Genomic DNA, 21,083 nt, shown 5'->3' on the forward strand with positions numbered 1-21,083 from the left:
GCTGCTTTCTTCTTGTTGTTCTCAAACCTCTGTTTCACCCCTGTGGTCAGCAGAGCTAAGGGGCAAAAACACCACACACACTGAAACCCTGCAATTTCTCAGACTCACAAAAGGGGAGCAAACAACCTAACGGAATTAACATCTTGATTGTACACTTCCTCTTGCTAATGAACAGTCTGGACCTTGTAGTTTGCGAAACGCAGAAGGAGACTTTGTCCCGCCCATCTTTCCATTTGATTTTGAGTAAGACTTGCAAGACACCTGCAGGCAGGCCCAGAACACATGAAAAGGCAAATGCGAAAGGGGAGCGTTCAGCCCTTTGATGGATGTGCTAAGAAAAAAATGTGCTTTGATGGAACCACAACATCTTCACCCTTTGAAACGTGCTTGGTTTATCATTAATATTAGCCCTGTTTGAAACAGAATGCTTTATTGTGGAATGCTACTGTTCAGTGCTCCAGCCAGTCATAACCTCTCCGCAAGACACCATTCAATTCTCCCTCCCCAACCCTAACCCTAACCCAAACAGACACTCAACATTCTGTGATCACTGAGCATGCTCACTGGGGGTTTTTTTTGGAGGGGGGCGGTTAGGGATCCTGATGTTATTTTAGCCTTCAAAGTCGCCCCACCTAAATATTCTTTGTACTTCTGCAAACTCTGGGGTTCCTCTAAGCATGCAAAGTCCTCTCTCTTATTTCTCAGTGGCCCTATTTTGGTTACTATCCTGCTCAGAAGCAACTCGCCAGCTGAGGCAGAACCATTATGTTAGCTTCCCAGCAGGCTGGTTGCTATTGTTTACCAGGAGGCAGGGAGTAGAGGGAGGCCAGTGCGGTGAAAACGTTCTGGCAGGAGTGCCAGATTGGTTTTGCCGGTGCGTTTTTACTGCACTGACTTTCCTGCTGTTTCCACACTCCCTATCTCTCTCTGGGATGCAACAGCAACCCATCTGCTGGGAAACTAACACAGAAGCTCCACCCTACCCAGCAAACTGCCTCTGACTGTTGGCACTCAGCAACTGAGTTTGCTGTTAGTGGGAGTGATCATTATTTATTAAATTATACAGAGCAACTGAGGTACATGACACATACTATTACATAAGGTGTGTGTGGTGGGGGGGGGAGTCTCTGCCTTGAGGAGTTTATAATCTAAAGAGGTGACAGCGAAGCAGAAGGGAGGAAGGGATGACAAGGAAAGAGTATGTATGCAAAATGGTCCATGTGGTGAGCCCCCTTTTTCAATGTGGCTGCATCATTCTTACACAGCCTCCCCCTTTGCCTGAGGCGTCACTATGGAAAAGAGGCTCCTATGCAGCTGCAACTCAAGAGCGGCCTAGGCTGTTTTCAGGATGATATGAGGTGCAAAGGGGTCGACGAAAAGCTTCACGACAAAAGACTTAGTGGAAGAATTGTGCTTTACAGAAGAAGGGCAAGACAGAGGCAGCACCTTGTGAGGGGAAGCAGGAGAGAATGGACAGTCTGCAGAAAAATCACACCTTCTGGTGGCCGAGGGCGGCAATGGTGGAAGAGTGAAAGTCATGGTCATCAATATATGTAAGATATTTGGAGAGCAAAGCCCAGGAAGGCTTGGAAGACAAAGACTTAAACTGAAAGCAAGGAAGCAGTGATTCCAACGGATCTGTGATTTCTTTCTTTTAAAAAACAAAAGCACACAAAACAATGCTTACTGGCTTACAAGGATCACAAACTCTGAAGAATGCTATAAAGAGAAAACAGCAAGGAAAGTTTCAATGCAGAAAAATCCCCTTTGTCACTATGTTATGTTAATAAAGCAAGACAGAACAACAACAATGAGTTAATTCTCTCCATCCCAATGGGAAGTAAAGGGTCCAGTTAGAGGACTGCTAATATTCTTAACGTTCTGTCTATAGATCTGGCCTTGTATCCAACAGGAATAAGAGGCTCACCAGGTGGGGCCAAGCCGCTACGCGAACTTCCTGGCAGGCAGGTCACCGTTGCTTACCAGGAGAGAGACGAGGCGTCGGGGTGTCAGCACAGTGCAAACACACTGGCAGAGTCAATCTGGCACTTCTGCCAGAAGATTTGCACTGCGCCACCCTCCCCACCGCCCTTCGCCTCTCCCTCCCACCTGCTAGCTTTGTGGCTCCACCCCACGGCAGTCTGGAGCAGAGATTTTCCAACTGTGTACTCTTCAGTTTGGAGCCATGTCACTATTTCTTGGAAGCTTATTGCTAGCTCTTTAATGAGATTGCTGGGATTAACAGGCAACTTTTTCTGAGAGGCGGCTTGTTCTCAATGCATTTCTCCGCACAATATGTAGAAAGGAGAAAGTGCTGGGTGTGTTCTAGGTTACACAGACTTCATAGGGTAACAGTGGGTGGCTCTGATAGTACTGGCCACAACCTCACACAAACCTAGAAGATTTCTCAGAATTTTTATTTTTATTTTAAAAAGAGGAAGGACAAATTTGTGGCATCCTAAATACTCAAAAATACATTGTAGCTGCATAAACCCACTGCATCTGATGTTTTGGTGGTCCCTGAAAGCTTATGTCACATTGAATGCAGGCCTTTTTTACAAGTGCATTTTTAAAAATTTATTTCCATTTAATTTTTTGCAAAACAAATGAAGTAATAATAAAAATTCACAGTACCAAAAAATAAAATGAAATAAAATTCAGGTAATCCCTAACAACATTTTAAATTGACCTGAAAGATGATTCACCTTCATGAATTCAGTGTCTCTATGAACCCATTTAGGGTGTTAAGGCTGAAAACATAAGGGTCCCAGGGTCTACAGGCCACCATCTTGCTGGAGCGCCACAGGTCTGTATCTGGGCAGGGCCTACATGGCTGATGGCCTGGGAACCACAAATACACTGCCTTGAATTCCATGATGCCAGGTGATTGACAGATGGGTGGCTCCTGCCCACCTGTTAAAGCCGGCCTGTGGAGTGGGGGGGGGGATAAAGATCTCGTCTGCCAAGCTGGAAAGGTTCCCCACCCCCGGGGATAATGTATGAAAATAAATACAGTGGTAACTTGGGTTAAGAACTTAATTCGTTCTGGAGGTCTGTTCTTAACCTGAAACTGTTCTTAACGGGAGGTACCACTTTAGCTAATGGGGCCTCCCGCTGCCGCCGCACGATTTCTGTTCTCATCCTGAAGCACAGTTCTTAACCCGAGGTACTATTTCTGGGTTAGCGGAGTCTGTAACCAGAAGCGTCTGTATCCCGAGGTACCACTGTAAATAAGGAATAAGAGCCCCTCTGAATAATATCGAAGGTTCCCCCTAATCCAGCATCCTTCTTTTAACAGCAGATGGCCACAAGGTCTCTCTGTGGCTTTTCCAGAGAGCATAAAATGATGACCTCTTTGAAATTTGTCCCAGAGGAAGGTTCCCATAATGAATAAAATGTGTGCTTAAATAAAATAACACAGCATTAACCACAAAGGCGTGATAGATGAAACTTGCAGCACTGTAAGTTAACCCTTTCGACAACTTGTTTTGACAACTTAGCTTCAAACTCACCTCAGGCATATTTGAATCGGCACTGAAATTAGTCACCTACACACATAAAGAGCCATAGGCAGATTACTTAATTTGCTTGCTTGCACTTTACACAGCATTTTGAAACTGAAGGCAGAGGGCCTTCAAAGCACTCCTGTCCCAAAACCGCAGTACAGAAATTAGTCAACATGGACGAGGGGGAGGGGGCCTGGTTAATCACTGCTGGGACTGTAGCACACGGAGGACTCTTGTCCTGATTGAAAAAAAGACTGGCCTCAATAGGCAAGGTGTCACACGTGCCACAATTCTGTGGAAGTACAGAAAGTGTACATTATGTGATTGCGGGTGCAAAATTCAGTTTCCTAAGAAACTCATGTTTCTGTCTTTCCTTTTTCTTTTGCTTTTTTGGAAAAAAGAAAGAAAGAACAAGTTTATAAACCTTATGGCTGGGGTGACTTAATGCAGCTTTTCTCAAGAAAGAATGTGGATTGCCTGGTGCAGAATTTTAGCATAGAGTACAGCCTGGTCCAACCATTAGGTAGTGTAAGGCAATTGCTTGAGGCAACAGATTCTGGGTGTCATGTAAAGGTAAAGGTAAAGCGACCCCTGACCATTAGGTCTAGTCGTGGCCGACTCTGGGGTTGCGGTGCTCATCTCGCTTTATTGGCCGAGGGAGCCGGCGTACAGCTTCCGGGTCATGTGGCCAGCATGACTGAGCCGCTTCTGGTGAACCAGAGCAGCACACGGAAACGCCGTTTACCTTCCCGCCAGAGCGGTACCTATTTATCTACTTGTACTTTGACGTGCTTTCAAACTGCTAGGTTGGCAGGGGCAGGGACTGAGCAACGGGAGCTCACCCCGTCGTGGGGATCCGAACCGCCGACCTTCTGATCGGCAAATCCTAGGTTCAGTGGTTTAACCCACAGTGCCACCCGCGTCCCTTCTGGGTGTCATGAAAGGGCAGCAAATTGTTTTATGTATTCTTATTGCATTTTTACTCTGAGGGAGAGGCACTTGGTGGATTTTCTGTCTCAGGTGTGAGAATGACATGCTTAGTCTTAGATACCATGCCCCTCATTTTTTGAGGGGGAAGGGATCATGTGCTGTTCTGTCTTAGGCAGCAAAAAGTCTTGGGCCGGCCCTGGCTGCAGGAGCTGTGCATGTCAATACCCAGTGCTTCGCCCGTGAGCCTGGAGACTGATATAGCAGAAGGTGTAGAGTTATGCATAGGAGATTGGGTCATGGGGTGTGTGAGGATGCTCCCAGATGAAGGCTTATTATTGCAAATGGGCGTTGGCAACAGAGCTTTCTGGATTTCCCCCAGAAAGAGGAAATCTGAATTAAGCAGGGACGGGTAATATGGGCTTGCATTTTGACTCCTCTTCCATGCATACAGCTCACAATAAACACCTGTCTGGAAGCACCCTGAGGTTTTTTGTATACACATAAGAGTACGCTTCCGTACACATGTATAAGCTTAAACAAAAAAAAAAAATTCCTTCCAGTAGCACCTTAAAAACCAACTAAGTTAGTTCTTGGTATGAGCTTTCGTGTGCATGCACACTTCTTCAGATACACTGAAACAGAAGTTGCCAGATGCACACGAAAGCTCATACCAAGAACTAACTTAGTTGGTCTTTAAGGTGCTACTGGAAGGAAAAAAATTTTTTTTTGTTTTGACTATGGCAGACCAACACGGCTACCTATGTGTATGTATAAGCTTGTTAGTGCAAATGGATTTCACTCTCTGGACTAGAGGGATAGTAAAGGGGGACTCAGGCTTCCCTAAAGGGTAAAAGTAAAGGGACCCCTGACCATTAGGTCCAGCTGTGGCCGACTCTGGGGTTGCGGCGCTCATCTCGCTGTATTGGCCGAGGGAGCCGGCGTACAGCTTCTGGGTCATGTGGCCAGCATGACTAAGCCGCTTCTGGCGAACCAGAGCAGCGCACGGAAATGCCGTTTACCTTCCCGCCGGAGCGGTACCTATTTATCTACTTGCACTTCATGCTTTTGAACTGCTAGGTTAGGTTGGCAGCAGCAGGGACCGAGCAACGGGAGCTCACCCCGTCACAGGGATTCGAACCACCAACCTTCTTATCAGCAAGCCCAAGGCTCTGTGGTTTAACCCACAGCGCCACCCACATCCCTCTGTCCCAGGCTTCCCTACAGATACATAAAAGAGGGAAATAGGAAAGCAGAAAGAGAGAGAGAATTTAAAGAACGTCTTGTGCACAACAGGAATGCTACTTAAAAACGGAACTTTCAGTGTCTATTTCTACATTCTAAGTGCATTTTCAGCCTTTGCTAATGCACAGGAGAAAGTGGGAGAGAAGAAGCATTTGTAATGCAAATGGTCATTCTGCCAATTGTAGATTTCACACATTGCAGAGCTGATGGCAGCAGCAACTGCCTTAAGCCTCAGTGTGAAAACACCTCAGCAGCCTGAGCTCTAGGATAAGCGAGGCTAGGGCGTGCCTCTCCCTTCCTCCCTAAAACAACAGTGCTGTAAAAGTGCTATGCAACATCTTTCTGTTTTCAGTTTAAGGATGCGGGAGGCAGGAGGGCAAAAAATTAATTTGAAGCATGGCAGGGGAAATGCAGGAGAGAACACGTGAGCCGACATCCAAGTCTGGTTGTGTTTCGGGGATGGTGAGAAATAAAGACAAGATAGTACTGGGCTGTGTCACATGAAGAGACTATTCTGGGCTTTGAATAGTAGTTTGCTACTTGAAAGAACTTGCTAACAGTGCAATCCAGAAGTAAAAACTAGTGAAGTCAGTGGGGCTTACTCCCAGGTAAATGGGGTTAGGATCTTCGCTGAAATGGTCAACCTGAGACAGGGCTGTACCAATCTGAACTACAACTGGCGGGGAGGGGGCAAGATAAACAAACAAACAAACAAACAAACAAAAACCCAAATAAACAAAACAAAATCCCTGAGTGTACTGTGAACTAGCAGAAGGCAAAACTAGAATCCTCCCTCGGACACAGTAGCTTTATGCGTGTAGAGTTGTGCTTTTCTTTGTACAGATGCCACATCCACCTGCAACCTGCCTGGTGGAGATCATCACCTGAGTTGCAGCCAAACTTACATGCACAATCTGCAGCGCAGTAACACAACAGCTCTCTAACCATGAAATAATTTTAGCTGATTAAACTGTACTAAATGGCAGGCAATTAGTAAACTGATTGATTGATTGGTTACATTTAATGATATGTGAATATTAGCCCCCAAAAATTGATTTGTGACCACTATTCTCAGATCCACCAATTAAATGGGACCCAGTGACTAATCAAAGAAAAATCACACTACTAAGCAAGTCAATTAAAGTTTGTAGCCCAAACATTTTTTAGTCTCAGTTTCATCATGGAAAATCTTCCAGGGGCAGCATGCCAGTGGGGGGGGGGAGAGAATCAAAGGCCAAAGTGGGGGGAGCAGCAGGTGTAACTCTTACGTTTACACAGCTATTTTTCAGCCATCTTTTTTTAAAAAATGGGGTTTTTTTTCCTATGCACCCCCACTCCCCCAACATCTCCACACGGACAAGCAATAGGCATTATCAGAGCTCAAGGACACATTTCAGCCAGGCAGAGGTGCTTGAGGAAGGCATGGGTGAGGGGGTGTGGCTTGGGGAAAGCCCCCAGGGCCAGACAGAAAGACCTGGAGGGGCACCATTCACACCTAGGAACAAGGCTCCCCACCCCAGATCTTATCACATGTGACATTAGCTTCCCCAGCCATTTATTTACTGAAGTGCTGCTGTGATGCCAAAGGATGTACAATCTAAATGTGGAGTGGGGAAGGGACTGTCACAAAATGTTAATACAGATAATGTGAGGGAAGTGAAAGATCAGTTTCGATGGTGGTTAGGAGACCTCTTGTGTGGCCTAGGGACAGAAGGATCCCTGTACAGTGGTACTTCGGGTTAAGTACTTAATTCGTTCCAGAGGTCCATTCTTAACCTGAAACTGTTCTTAACCTGAAGCACCACTTTAGCTAATGGGGCTTCCTGCTGCTGCTGCGCCGCCGGAGCACGATTTCTGTTCTCATCCTGAAGCACTATTTCTGGGTTAGTGGAGTCTGTAACCCGAAGCGTATGTAACCTGAAGCGTATGTAACCCGAGGTACCACTCTACTGCAAGTGAGCAGAGAAGGAGAGGGTAAAGGGGAAGCAGAAAGCAGAAAGCACCAACTTTTGGGGTGCTCTTATCCCCTCCCCAACCCCTCTCTCTGTCTCTCTCTCCTACTCCTTTGGTCCTCTATTCTAGCAACGCAGCAACGGCATGCCTTTTCAGGGTGCAATTCAGGCTGTTCCCAACATGAGATTTCTGTCAGCCCAGGCCTTAACAGTTTCACATTTCTCACAGCGAGAGGGTTTGGTTAACATAACCTCAGAAGTGCTAAATGAGACCTGAATGAGCGGCCTTGCTTCCTGTCACACCAAATGATGTGGTCATTAGGGGAATGGAGCACGGAACAAGACAACTGATTAGTGGCCCGATAAGGATCTCTGATCAGGCATAGGAGTCACGTTTGAATTACAATGCTGCATGCAGGGTTTGGGGTATGAACTTTTTTTTTCTTCCTTCCCAGCCATGTGGTCGCAAATGCTAACCTTTTCAATCAATGGCAAATTCCAGAGGAGCAGTCAAAACGCAGATGAGACGCCTCAGAGAAGACAAACACAGAGCAAAATCCCCCACACCCAATCCTCCTAGTTCAAGCTAGATTCGGTACGCCCACAGATCCTCCCTGCTTGCAACAACCACGATCGTTTCCCTTCCACGCATTAGTAACTAAAGGAGTATACACACACACACACACACACACACACATCTATCTATCTATCAATCATCTATCTATCTATCTATCTATCTATCTATCTATCATCTATCTATTTACATATATATCCCTATACTAACATCAGTTGATCATACCAATAAATCATCCTTTATGGCACCGTCATGTGACTGGCAAGTTTTTGAAATTAACCCAACATTTACGAATTGCGCCAAAGTTCAAGTGAAATTTAAAATGTTGAATGTGAGTTCATAAACATGTTGTTCTTTATTTGGGGCGGGGTGTTATTTATTATAAGCCGCAACCTAATCAACCAATAAGATCTACAGTAAAAACAACAAGCGCAGCAGGAAATTCCATTACGAAAATTCAACGAATTAAAAAGCTTGGTAATAAAGCAAGCTTTAAACCGGCGTTGTAAAGATAATCTAGAAGGTTCCAGCTGTGCTTCTGAGCAGAGTTGCGTTCCACCTTTAAGGTGCCACCACAGAAAAGGCCCCGAGCCTAAATGCCCATTTATTTTCAGACTACAATCCGATATATTTCCAATTGCAACTTCTCTGCTTAGTTCCTTGGCCACATCCACGCTGTATGTTGAAAGCAAATTTATACCACTTTAACAGCAAAAAATCCTGAGAACTGTTGTTTTTAACCCGTCACAGAGCTACAATTCCCAGGATTCTTTGGGGAGAGCCATGTGACCCATATGTGCTTTGAAATGTATGGTGTGGCTGTGACCCTATAAATTGGGGTGGATGTTGCCAGGAACTTCCCATCCACCTTGTACTGCAGAAGCAACAAACCAGAACGGCACAAGTTCTCTGTAATCGAAGTCATCTGAAACGGTTTGCCAGAATGCACAAAGATCCCAGGCAGCCCTTTAAAATGCCTTGAGACAACTGCTTTGCTTTCCACCCCATCCCTCCACCACTACCCTTGGCCTTCCAAGGGGACTGTGGGGTAAAACCAGGGGCCGGATTTGTACAACAGGTAGACTGGATTAGAACTGGTTGAGGCTACTGGTGGAATGGCAGCTGTATCCTCTCCCACTGCCTTGTGGCATTTAAATAGACTTTTTTTTTGTATAAAAACATGCCTGAATATGTTATTTGAGATTGAATTCATTCCTGGTAATAGGATCTGTTTATAGCAACTATGCACAAAATTCGCCATGTTGGAGGAAGGTCTACGTGCCTGAAATTATTTGATTCCCCAGAGCCACATGGATTTCCCTCGCAAAGGGGGGGAAACAATTCTTCATGGAACTCTGTTCCAGGATCTTCCCCTCCTCGATACTCCAACATAATTCAGAATTCTCTGAACCTAATTAATTTTGAGGGGCTCACCAGCTTCACCAAGGGTAGCATTCTGCAGGTAAGTCCGGCATCTCTCTTTGTGTTCTTCCAATGAGCTTCTTTGTTTGTAACTCCGTCCACAGAATTCGCACTTGAATGGTTTCTCCACTAGGAGGAATAAGCAAGCAAACAAAAGGACTGTTATCTTTCTGTGCGTGGACTGTGTTACTGAGGCATCAATTTTAATATGTAAACCAGTGGCTTAAAATTATTGCCTTGTCCATCCCTTGAATTCTCCTGCATGAGCGATCAGATTGCATCAGGGACTGGAATAATTTCAGATACCCTTGGGCAAAAGACTTTGGATATAATATACAGCTTGAAGAATGGGAAAGGTTGTGGAATGAAAGGATAAAATTTACAGCCTGTAATGCTTTGAAAGAGAATATGATGAAAATGATGTATAGATGGTATATTACACCAGTGAAATTAGCTAAAATGTATAAGACAAATAATAAATGTTGGAAATGTAAAGAAAAAGAAGGAACATTTAGCATATGTGGTGGGAATGTAAAAAAGTAAAGAACTTCTGGGAAATGATATATAATGAGATGAAAAAGGTGTTGAAATATACAATTTTTTTTAAAAAAACAGAAGCATTTTTACTTGGTATTATAGGTCAGGATATTAATAGGCAAGATGTTAAATTGTTTTTATATGCAACAACTGCGGCAAGAGTATTGTTAGCCCAGAAATGGAAACAAGAAGAAATTCCGACGAAAGAAGAATGGCAGACGAAATTAATGGACTATGCAGAATTGGACAAAATGACAGGAAGGATTCGAAACCTGCGGGACCAGAGATTTACAGAAGATTGGAAGAAGTATATGAATTATTTGAAGAGCAACTGTAATCAACAAATGACGCTAGTAGGACTACAAGAAGTTTTGTAAGGAAAAATATACAAAGTGTTACAAAGTAGAAAAAGATAGAGATATTGGTTATGAGTTTGAAATGTAATAGGGAAGATAAGAAATGCATACTGAGAGATTAGATTGGAAAATTTTCAGACAGGACTGATGGAAGTCAAAAATTTGAATAAGATGTAAAAGTATGTTTAATTACTGTTGAAAATGATATGTTAAAAAAAATGAATAAAATTATATATATATATATATATATATATATATATATATATATATGGAATAATTCCAGATACCCAATTGCCCAGTGGACTTAAATATTTGACAGTGACATTGAATATTTCCCCTCCAATCCCAACTGTACCCATTTTGCAGCTGAAGGAAAATGCGGAAGAGCAAAGTGTGGGTCCATGGTCACCAACAAGATTTCTCTGTATGGCCCGTAGACGCCAGTCTCCCAAACCTCCCTTATCTGTCCACTTTCTTCTTGCCAATGGTACATAGTTCCTAATGTTCCAGGGCTCTATGGGAGATTTTACCCCAGTCCTGCATTCTCCATGACTACTCCATGTCTCCGGCACCCATTCTGTCCTATTTTCTTCAGCCTCTCTGCCTAGCCCTTCTGATGCTTCATGTACACAGCTCCTGCTGTCCTTATGCACTTTGAAATTTCCTCAGAGCCCCCTCTCTCATTAGCCTCCTTTCGTCTCCCATCTTCTCTCTCAGATTTGATCAAGTTCCCTTCTCATTTTAGCCTTTTAGCCTGCTCTGCACACGTCCTTCAGCTATCTTGCTTGTATGGCTTTAAAAGAGGGGTAGTCAAATTCACAAAGGATAATAACAATGGCTGTTAGACATAATGGCTATGTATGTTCTACTTCCACTGTTGAGGAAATTGAGATCGCTGCCCTGCAGGGGGTTAGACTAAATGACCCTCAGGATCCCTTCCAACTCTACAATTCTCTGATTCTATGATTCCAGGTCCCCTTCCTCCTTTGCTTTTTTCCGGGGCCTCCTTCCAACCTTCAACGTGCATCAGAAAGCTACTCCTGTCCCTACAGGTTGTGTGAGATGTTATTCCCAGTCAGACTGACCTTCTCTCTTAAGACTAAAATGCTAATCAATGGCACTAAACGATTTGTGAACATTTTGTGACATCACAGCAGCTCTGCCAATCAGCATTCAGTGCTTCCACATGCATGATGCTAAGACTAGACATCAATTCTCTTTGTAAAGTTGATTGCTTATAACACACACACACAAAACGGTGTGACTTCATCACAGTTTCCTAGATAAGTGCGACACATCAGCATCAATGACTTTGATCAATCTTGTGTTAGTTAGTGGTTAGTTGACTCTCACGCACTATTTGGATGCAAAAGTAATTACTCATGGCAAAGGGGGTGGTAAAGAGTTTGAAAGTCTGAAAGTGAAGAGGAAAAGGAACTGGAGCCGTTCGATGAGGGCAGGTGGGGGGAGGGGGGAAACTACCATTTTTTACCGTATATGAGATGCCCCCATGTATAAGACGCCCCCTATTTTTGGGGACCCCAAATTAAGAAAATGGGGGGAGATGGACCAAAGTTGTTGAACCTTTTTTCAGGAAGGATTGCCCAGATTTGTTGAGCTTTTTTGGAGGAGAATGCCCCCAAAATCGCACACACAAGTGCCACACCAACAGCCAATCCTCAGCAACCCTTGACGCAGCCACCAATCAGCCACCCATTGTTGCACCAACAGCCAATCCTAAGCAGCCCTTGCAGCAGCAACCAATCACCCACCCGATCGCCGCTGACAAGCTCCTGCTCGCAGCTGCAACAAATCGCCTGTCCCGCATTTGCACTATCCGTGTATGAGATGCCCCCGATTTTTAACCTTATTTTAGAGTAAAAAAACCCCTCGTCTTCTACACAGAAAAGTACGGTATTTTTTTGAAATCACTTACCAGAATGTGTCCTTAAGTGACCAGTGAGCGCATCTCTCCTTTGACAGGCATAGCTGCAAAGGTGGCATTTGAATGGCTTTTCCCCGGTGTGAAGTTTAACATGGCGGAGAAGGTTGCCCTTCTGAGTAAACGAGGCCCCGCACTGGTTACACTGGAAAGGGCGCTCACCTTAAAAACACCATGGAAGGAGGAGAGAAAGGTATCACTTAAGTGCTATCATGCAGGCAGTATAGTCTCTATACTAAAAACACAAATTATACATAATTCTGCCTGAGGGCTGCCAGGCAGGGCTTCAGACGCCACACCACCCAGCAGTGGCCAAAAGAGGGAACGCAAGGGCTACCCCACAGACCTAAAGTGTGTGTGTTTTTGTGTGTTGCTGGTGGTGGTAAGGTAACAGCCAAATGAGAGTGGCATTACCCTTTTTTTTGACAGCCACACCACACTCCTTCCCTGAATTAAACTTAGTGGCATTCTTCACCAGGAATAGCAAGAGTCTTGTGGCAGCTTAAAGACTAGGCGTTGCGTGCAGCGTAATTCTTGCTTGAAGCAGATCCACTGAAACTGATGGACAGGGCGACCAACTCAGAGGCATTCATTTCAGTGGGACCACTCTTTTTGTAATCACAATTTTTGGTTGGAAAACTGCACTGCAAAATTCAGATAAGTGCAAATTTTGAAGGACAGCTGTGTTTTGGTTCTCATGGGTTTTTTTCCAGGAAGTGGCAATGTGATAAATTTGGCTTAAAATGTGAACTGAATCAAATTTCTCCCCCCACCTCAACTCCCCACTCAACTTGACACAGGGGTGGTAAACTTAGTGGGCCCAGATCAAATGCATTTATAACACCGGCCTTGCCTTAGAAAGGACGAAAAGTAATTACCAGTGTGGCTGCGTTTGTGAACCATCAAGACATTGAGGCTGACACAGCGCAATCCACAAATGTGGCAAATCAGCTTTCCACTAGATGGCCTGATGAGGTCGTACGGTCCGGAATGCCTCTCTAACTCGATGCTCTCATACTCTCCATACTCCTGCTGACAGTTATAAAGGCTCCCAGGCTCTCCTCGGTTTTCCATTGGTACAGAATTCAAGACGCCATCTTCTTTTTCAGTGTATTCACCTTTGCCTTTAAGCAAGCCATCCTCTGGAGGGGTGGGTGCAGGGAAATGGAAGACAGGTCCCAAATGTGAGGAGATGGATAAAAATTTAGAATCCATAGAAAGAAGTTAGCCATGCTTTTTTTTCCATTACAGACAAAAATAATGCAAAATGGTTTTTTCCTTAATTTTCTTGTTTGCCTTTTCCAGATCTTAAAACTTCTTTTTTGGGGGGCGGGGCAGGGGGCAGATTGAATTCAAACTATTATAGTTTATAAGCCATTTAGACCAGGGGTGGGAATTTTGTTCATCTCCAGTTCTCATCAGCCCCAGACAGCACATTCAATGGTCTGTGATGATGGGAACTGGAGTCTGATAATCTGGAAAAGCAGTTTTCCCATCCCTGATTTAGGCCAGAGAAAACCATTTTTTAATGCCCACCCTCTTTCAATTCCCCACTGCCCACCCCATTCACAACTGCTCACAGTATGAAGAAACCAGAAAAAGAGAAGGAAAAATAGGAGAGAGATAGAGATGAAGGCAGGGCAGAGAAGAGAAACAACAACATGAAGACAAGATGGATCCATTCAAGATCCAGCAACTCAAGAGATGGCTCCCAGGTAAGATCAGGAGTATTTCATCACTGTTTCCTTGACGCTTAATTCTAATATTTCTTCCACCCACTGATCAATCCATATCTCTGTCTTATAAGCTGTCATTCTGGAGCCACTTCTGTGCTCACCTGAGGCCAGGAAGTGTTCTGGATTTCTGAGCAGCTGCAGGAGCAAGAAAACACTCAGCTCAATGAACTGTTTGAAACTCCAAAGACAGCTGCTTTTGGCATTAGAGTCACCTCTGATTGAAAGTCTTTAAGCAGCAACCCATTGTACACAACCATGCAATTCCACCTGGGTCGAAGGGATGGAGGCTACTTCTGTGTGCTACCTTTTCATCACATGGCCCTAAAAATACTGGGGGAAGGCTCCACCGAGCACTTCAGAATTAGGTCTCTTTGAGTCTTGTTTGTTTTAACTAGAGGGCATCCAGAACCAAAATGATCCAGGCACCAGGAATGGAATTTGCTATTTATCACAGGGACGAGGGCCAGATTTAGGTTTGATGCTACTGAAGGGAATGGGGCCCTTTATATGTCCAGCTGTCCTTTGTCAACAACAAATTGCCACTGTTTTTTGTGTTGAATATATGCTATATGGTAATTTATGGACCTAATAGGAGCCTACACAAAACAAAACACTGGTGTAGGTTTTATTTTATTTGTTTTTTATCTTATATTTTGGAAATGTACATCCAGTTTTTTCCCTTTAATTTTTTTGGGGGAGAGTGGGGCCCTAAGATATAGCCTGTTTAGCTTATACATAAATCTGGCACTGACAGGCATAGACCAATAGGAGTGTTGGTGGGAGTATGTGTATGGTGCTTAACTCTTTCTCTGCCAGCTATTGTTCTGCTCCAAAATCACCTCAAGGTGCCTGCTTCCCCTCTCAGGGCTGATGCATGTGAACCCTGAAGAAGGAAAACCAACTTGTGGGCAGGATCTAAGCCAGAAAATTGTCAACAGGGAAAGCCCGCCCTCCCACCTTCTCCTGAGACTGCTTTTCGATTTTTCTTTTTTTAAAGCCTCAGCACCAAGACTTCATTAAACACATTTGTTTATAATGGATGAGTTGCCCTGAAACGCCTCACGCTTCATTTAAAAATAGCATCATGCTGTAGCTGTAAAGGTAATATTTCTGTAGGTAGGGGAAAGCCCGTTTCTCGCTCTATGGCCAGCAGAATGAATTATGCAAAAAATTGTCAACGATGCAGAATTACACGAAATAAGTCGTGCAAATTCAATTTACATAATATATACATGAGCACAGTTCAACTTCTCTATGAAATGAAAATTAATTTGCACCCCCCCCCCCAGTGAAGAGTTACACGTAGCCCTTCCTATTGCATGCAAGTCTTTGAAAAAGCTATGGGGAGTCTATGCAACTGGAACCTGAAAAAAATAAAAATAAATTAAAAATGCTGCAGTGTAAAGCCTGTCTCTTCAGGTTCCCAATCACTGCATTTCTTTCCCTCCCAGTTTTCCATTTCCCTCCCTGTCATTCTGTGCCCACTGAACATGCTCAGTCCTCATTGGACAGCTTTGGATTTTTGAGAACCTGCCTAGAACACAAATCATGGTGGAAGTTCCATAAATAGGACGTCTGGAGAAGCCCGTAGAATCTATTGGCTCATAGGATCATTTCCACATAAGGCAGGTATGGAGAAGCTGTGGACCTCTAGATGTTGCTGAACTATAGTTCCTATCAGGCCCACCAAGGCTTACCAATGGCCAGGGATGATGGGAATTGTAGTTCAGCAGCATCTGGAGAGCCAAAGGATCTGTGCTTAAGAGTTGCACATGGCCACTACCAAAGAACTGACTACTTTGGAAGCAGCTGGGAGTATGACGCAGTGCATCCATCACCACAACTGTCTTGAAGCAAACATAGGAAGCAAAATCCTATGCATGTTTACTTGCTGGTAAGTTCCACTGTGTTCATTCAGTAGGGCACAGTCCCATGTAAGTGGAAATAGGATCACAGTCTAAGTAACAATTGTGGAGTTTACCATTCATTGCCTTTCTGTAGCAGATGAAATTTGAGGGACTCCATAATAAATGCACATGAAGGACAGCTGGTATGTTGAGCTTGTTGAAGAAATCTTGGGTGGCCAGGAGTGGACTTTTGCATTAAATGATCATTTAATACAAAGGCCCAGTCCTGGCCACCCAAGCTTTCTTCATGTCAGCAGCCCAGTTTAGATGTAAACGTTTTCTTCTTCTTATCGTTGAGCAACTAGGAGTCAGAACAGGGGGCGGCAACCTAAGGCCGTTGAACCGGCCCATGGACCCCCAGCGCGGAGCAGAGCGGGGACTGCCTTCCGCGATGCTGCCTGGGTTCCCATTGGCTGCAGGAAGCTCCTGCAGCCAATGGGAAGCTGCGCACGCCTCCTCCGCACCAGAAGGAGCACCAGAAATAGTGTTTGCGTGTGTGTGTGCGCGCGCGCACCTCAGCCCACCAAGGCGTCTGCAGGACTATGAACTGGCCCAAGCCACAAAAACTTTGCCGACCCCTGAGTCAGAAAGTCTTTGCCAGTGTACTGCAAACCACACAGAGATCTACCAGTAGATCCCAAACTATCTTCTGTCTGCTCCCAGCTCTATGGTTTGAGAAAAGTAGTGTGGGGAGTGAATGTATCAACTTCTGAAGATATGCTTTGATTGCAGAATATGGTTTCAGACATCCTCACTGGATATGCACAGTGACTACCTCTTGAGGTTTTTGTACGGGTAGAGTTTACTAATCGTATGTGTTTGCTTGAGGAGCATCTGCATGTGTGGGGCCAAAGGAGAAGGATCTTGGCAGTTGGACGAAACCAGTCAAGGAGAAACAAGTTTTTGCAGCTGGCCGATAAGAAGGAGCCTTGAGGGAAAAAAGGCTAAGCTGTTGGTTTTTGGAAACCATACAGACCAGCACTGGGCACCTGGGTGCTTGCCTTCCTCCCAGTTTGCACAATGCAAATAAGTAGATGTCCTAAATAAGGGTGGGGAAATCTGCCAGTTTCTGTTTCTCTGGTTTCTGGTTTCTCCAATGTTAAGTTCTTTTCTCCACATTTCCACATCACTCCTCAGGAAAAGTCATCGGCATTTTGCTATGAATTTATCCGAGCGCGCACACATTTGTATACATATTTTTGCAAAGCAATTTCCCCTATAGTAACACATTTCTGTATATTGTTTTCACTAATATACACATTTTAATGATGATTTAATTCATATGCATTTTTGCACGCGTTTCTTGGCTGATGAACTGCATATGCAAAAGCATCAGAGAAGTGCAAATTTCAAAGAGTGGCTCTGTTTGGATTGTACTGTTTTGGAAACGGCAAATTACCATATTTTTTGCTCTATAAGACTCACTTTTTCCCTCCTAAAAAGTAAGGGGAAATGTGTGTGCATCTTATGGAGTGAATGCAGGCTGCACAGCTATCCCAGAAGCCAGAATAGCAAGAGGGATTGCTGCTTTCACTGCGCAGCGATCCCTCTTGCTGTTCTGGCTTCTGAGAGTCAGAATATTTTTTTTCTTGTTTTCCTCCTCCAAAAACTAGGTGTGTCTTGTGGTCTGGTGCGTCTTATAGAGCGAAAAATACGGCAGGTAGGTTTGCCTTTAAATGCAAATTGAATTTTCTGGCATCCCTAGTTACAAAATCACACTACACAAGTCCACAGCACTCTCCACTCCCAAGGAAACTGACCATGCGAAAGGCTGGCCCTGGTTGGGGAAGTGGAGACATGAACAAGACAACTCACCTACTTCGGGATTCTGCCTGTGGGAACCTCTTTGCAAGATTCTTACTGAAACTCCTCCTAAGGAAAAATACCCGCCTTTTGCTTTTCCTTCAGGCCATCTGCCTCTGCCTAGTGCATCTCTCTGCCTCTGATTCACTTTTGATAAGGAACTGAAAGGATGCACCTGAGCCCTCCTGACTGAAGCCCCCACCATGCTCTAGTGCTCGAAGGTTCCCCCAAGCAAAAGCTTGAGCGATTTTTCAGTTTGCATGTAGGTGCTTTCTAAAAAAGCACAACGGGAACCATGCGGACCAACGTGCAGGAGGGGCAGAAAGCAGAAGCTGTGAGAAAAAATCAGTTCAGTGACAAACCCTGTCTTCACTGGCAGGAGGTAAAGGGAAGAGAGAATAGCCCAGCCTTGCTCAGTGAGGCTTATATTTGTCTTGAAAAAGCAATACTTGATTTGAAAGCCTTTCACTTATGCCTGGCTACGGGTTAAGGCTGGCACGTCCAAAGCCCTGCCAGTCGGTTTAATCTGGCCCCTGTGGCAGTTTATTTCCTAGAGGGTAAAATCCTTAAAAAAGCTCAACAACAACTTCAACCCTAAAAAAAGTCAACAACTTTGGTCGGCCCTCAAGCATGTTCACTTCATCAAATCTGGCCCTCTTTGAAAAAAGTTTGGGCACCCCTGTTAAGCTCACCAGGAGAGCTCTGCCTATTAAGAATTCTGAATATCCCCTCCCCAACAGGCCAAGGAAGCTGGAGGGGACAGAAACCACAGCCTTACCTATATATTAATTTACTCGGTAAGAAGTGTCACACAATTCAATAGGATTTGTCTAAACCAGGGGTAGCAAAGCGGTGCCCTCCAGGCATTACTGGACTCTGTATCCCATCATTCTCAGCAAACACAGCCAGGGATGATAGAAGTTGGAGTCTAACAACATCTGCAATGCACCATGTTAGCTACTCCAGTCTACACTGACTGGCAGCAGGCAAGGGATTGTCCCGACTCTACCTGCAGATGCTGGGGACTGAAGCTGGGATATTCTGCATGCAAAGCAGATACTCTACTGCTGAGCTACAGCCCTTCCCAGTGCAGAAGATTGCATTGTGAGGCTGCAATTCTAAGCACACTTAAATGGTGGTGAGTCCTATTGGAATCAGAGAGCCTTGCTGCCAAATAGATGTGTTTAAAATTGTACCGACAAAGACAGAGGAACTGCTGCCTGCCTTTCTCTATCTCTCACCATCTCTCTTAACAGCCACTTGTATCTGCTCCTCACCTTTCCAACTTCCATTTTTTAACAAAAGTCACTAGGATGGTTCTGTCTCATTCCGTTTATATCTGGACAACGACATCCATCATTCCTAACCAGCATGGTCAGGGATGATGGGAGTCAGTGCCGTAGCTACTGGGGGGGAGGGCTATCCAATATTTTGCCTCAGGTGAAACCTCCAGAGGGGCGCCCTTGAGGCTTCCAGCCTGTGTACAAAAATGTGTGGGGTGGGTCTTTGACCCGGGTGAAATAAAGCCTTGTTTTGCCCCTGCTGGGAACTGGGATTCAGCAACAGCTAAGGATTCGTGGTTGGTCGAAGGCTTCAAAGGTATCACAGCATTTACACACTGAGACCACAATCTAGAGAACTGAATTTCCTCCCTCAGCCCACTCCATCCACAGGAGACAGGATGAAAAAACTGGAGGGGAATGTGGCACCGCTGGCCACCTTTCTACAGCTGGTTAAGAATCTTTGTTTGACTCATCACTCCTTAGCATGAATTGTTCAAGATGCTCCCACTCCCAACTCCTGGGTAAAACCAGTCACTGAAAAGGAGGGAAGACGAACAATGGAGGAAGGCCGCCAATGGTTCTGTGACCCCATCCAACTGTCCCTGCCTGCTTGTGCGTACATGTGGCTGTGGAGGGGAGGCTTAAAGTTAGGATTTGCAACCATCAGAGCCTTTCACACAAAGGCAATGCACTGCCACATGTTCAGGGCTGATTCATACATTGGTAGAGCAAGGCAGAAGCCGCTTCTCTGGGGTCCCTTCCCACTCCACTCCACGCCAATGTCAGCTTTTGAAAAACCATGTCATTCCTTCCACCCATGGAGCTCTGACACATAACTGTTACGGGTGGAGCAGTGTAGGAAGAAAAAAACCAGAGGAAAACGTTACCTATGCTGTTGTGACAAGAGTGTGACTCAGGCCCCCGTCTTGTTCATGCCTCCTCAAGCTTTCCCCAAGGCAAAGGGTACATCCACACTAGGTGTGGGTGGTTAATGTGTAATTCCCACTCTTCGTCCCATGAGGGGAAATTGACATGATGGAAGATGGGGCACATGTTGAAGGGTGGGAAGTTACGAGGCTCACGGTGAGAGAGAACAATGAGTGGGCAGGACTAACAGTGAGTGGGCAATTGCCAATTCATTTCCGAGCACAATTCAAGGTGTTTAAAACCCTAAACGGCAAAAGACCCAAATACCTGAAAGATCGCTTCCTTCCCTACAGACTTTCTTGGGTGTTAAGATCAGCAGATTAGTCATTCTGTCACCCTCAGAAATTTAGCCAGGGTAGTCTGGGAGAGGGAATCCTTTATGTCAGCTCCTAGGTCAGAGTTTTTCATGTTGGCAACACACTTTTTAGACATGCAACATTTCACGACACAGTAATTTAGTTTTACGAGCAGACCAGAGGTTAAATGAACATATTCCCAGCCCCGAGAGGAACACAACACACCTAAACACTGCAGCTGACACACTAATGTGTCGCAACACACAGTTTGTAAAGCTCTGTCCTAGGTTGCAGAATTCCCTCTGTTTTATGTAGTTTCCATCATATGCTGAAGACAGACCTCTTTACCCTGGCTTTTGACACCTGATATATTTTCAGAACTTACCCGCTTCCTGTAATATAATTTGATTGTTTTTAATTCTGAATTTTAAACTGTTGTTGAAAGTAAAAACTGTTGTTTTTACTTTCTTGGGCTCCATGATCACTGCAGATGGTGACAGCAGCCGCGAAATTAAAAGACGCCTGCTTCTTGGGAGAAAAGCAATGACAAACCTAGACAGCATCTTAAAAAGCAGAGACATCACCTTGCCAACAAAGGTCTGTATAGTTAAAGCTATGGTTTTCTCAGTAGTGATGTATGGAAGTGAGAGCTGGACCATAAAGAAGGCTG

The 21,083-nt window shown here is 44.7% G+C and overlaps 1 protein-coding gene across 4 annotated transcripts in view; it reads right to left on the bottom strand.

The window, feature by feature from the left end:
- IKZF3 (IKAROS family zinc finger 3) overlaps positions 1-21,083 on the bottom strand; it is a 58,906-nt gene that overhangs the window by 19,246 nt on the left and 18,577 nt on the right. For 2 of the 4 annotated variants that reach the window (XM_083583137.1, XM_083583138.1), the window contains exons 4-6: positions 13,340-13,603; positions 12,456-12,623; positions 9,639-9,755 (exon numbers count right to left, since the gene is read on the bottom strand). In XM_083583137.1, the coding sequence (XP_083439263.1) occupies positions 9,639-9,755; positions 12,456-12,623; positions 13,340-13,603 (549 nt within the window). The other 2 variants (XM_083583140.1, XM_083583139.1) reach the window with 2 other exon arrangements.

Source organism: Podarcis filfolensis, assembly GCF_964270895.1.
Source record: "Podarcis filfolensis genome assembly, chromosome: 13".
Classification (NCBI taxonomy): Eukaryota; Metazoa; Chordata; class Lepidosauria; order Squamata; family Lacertidae; genus Podarcis; species Podarcis filfolensis.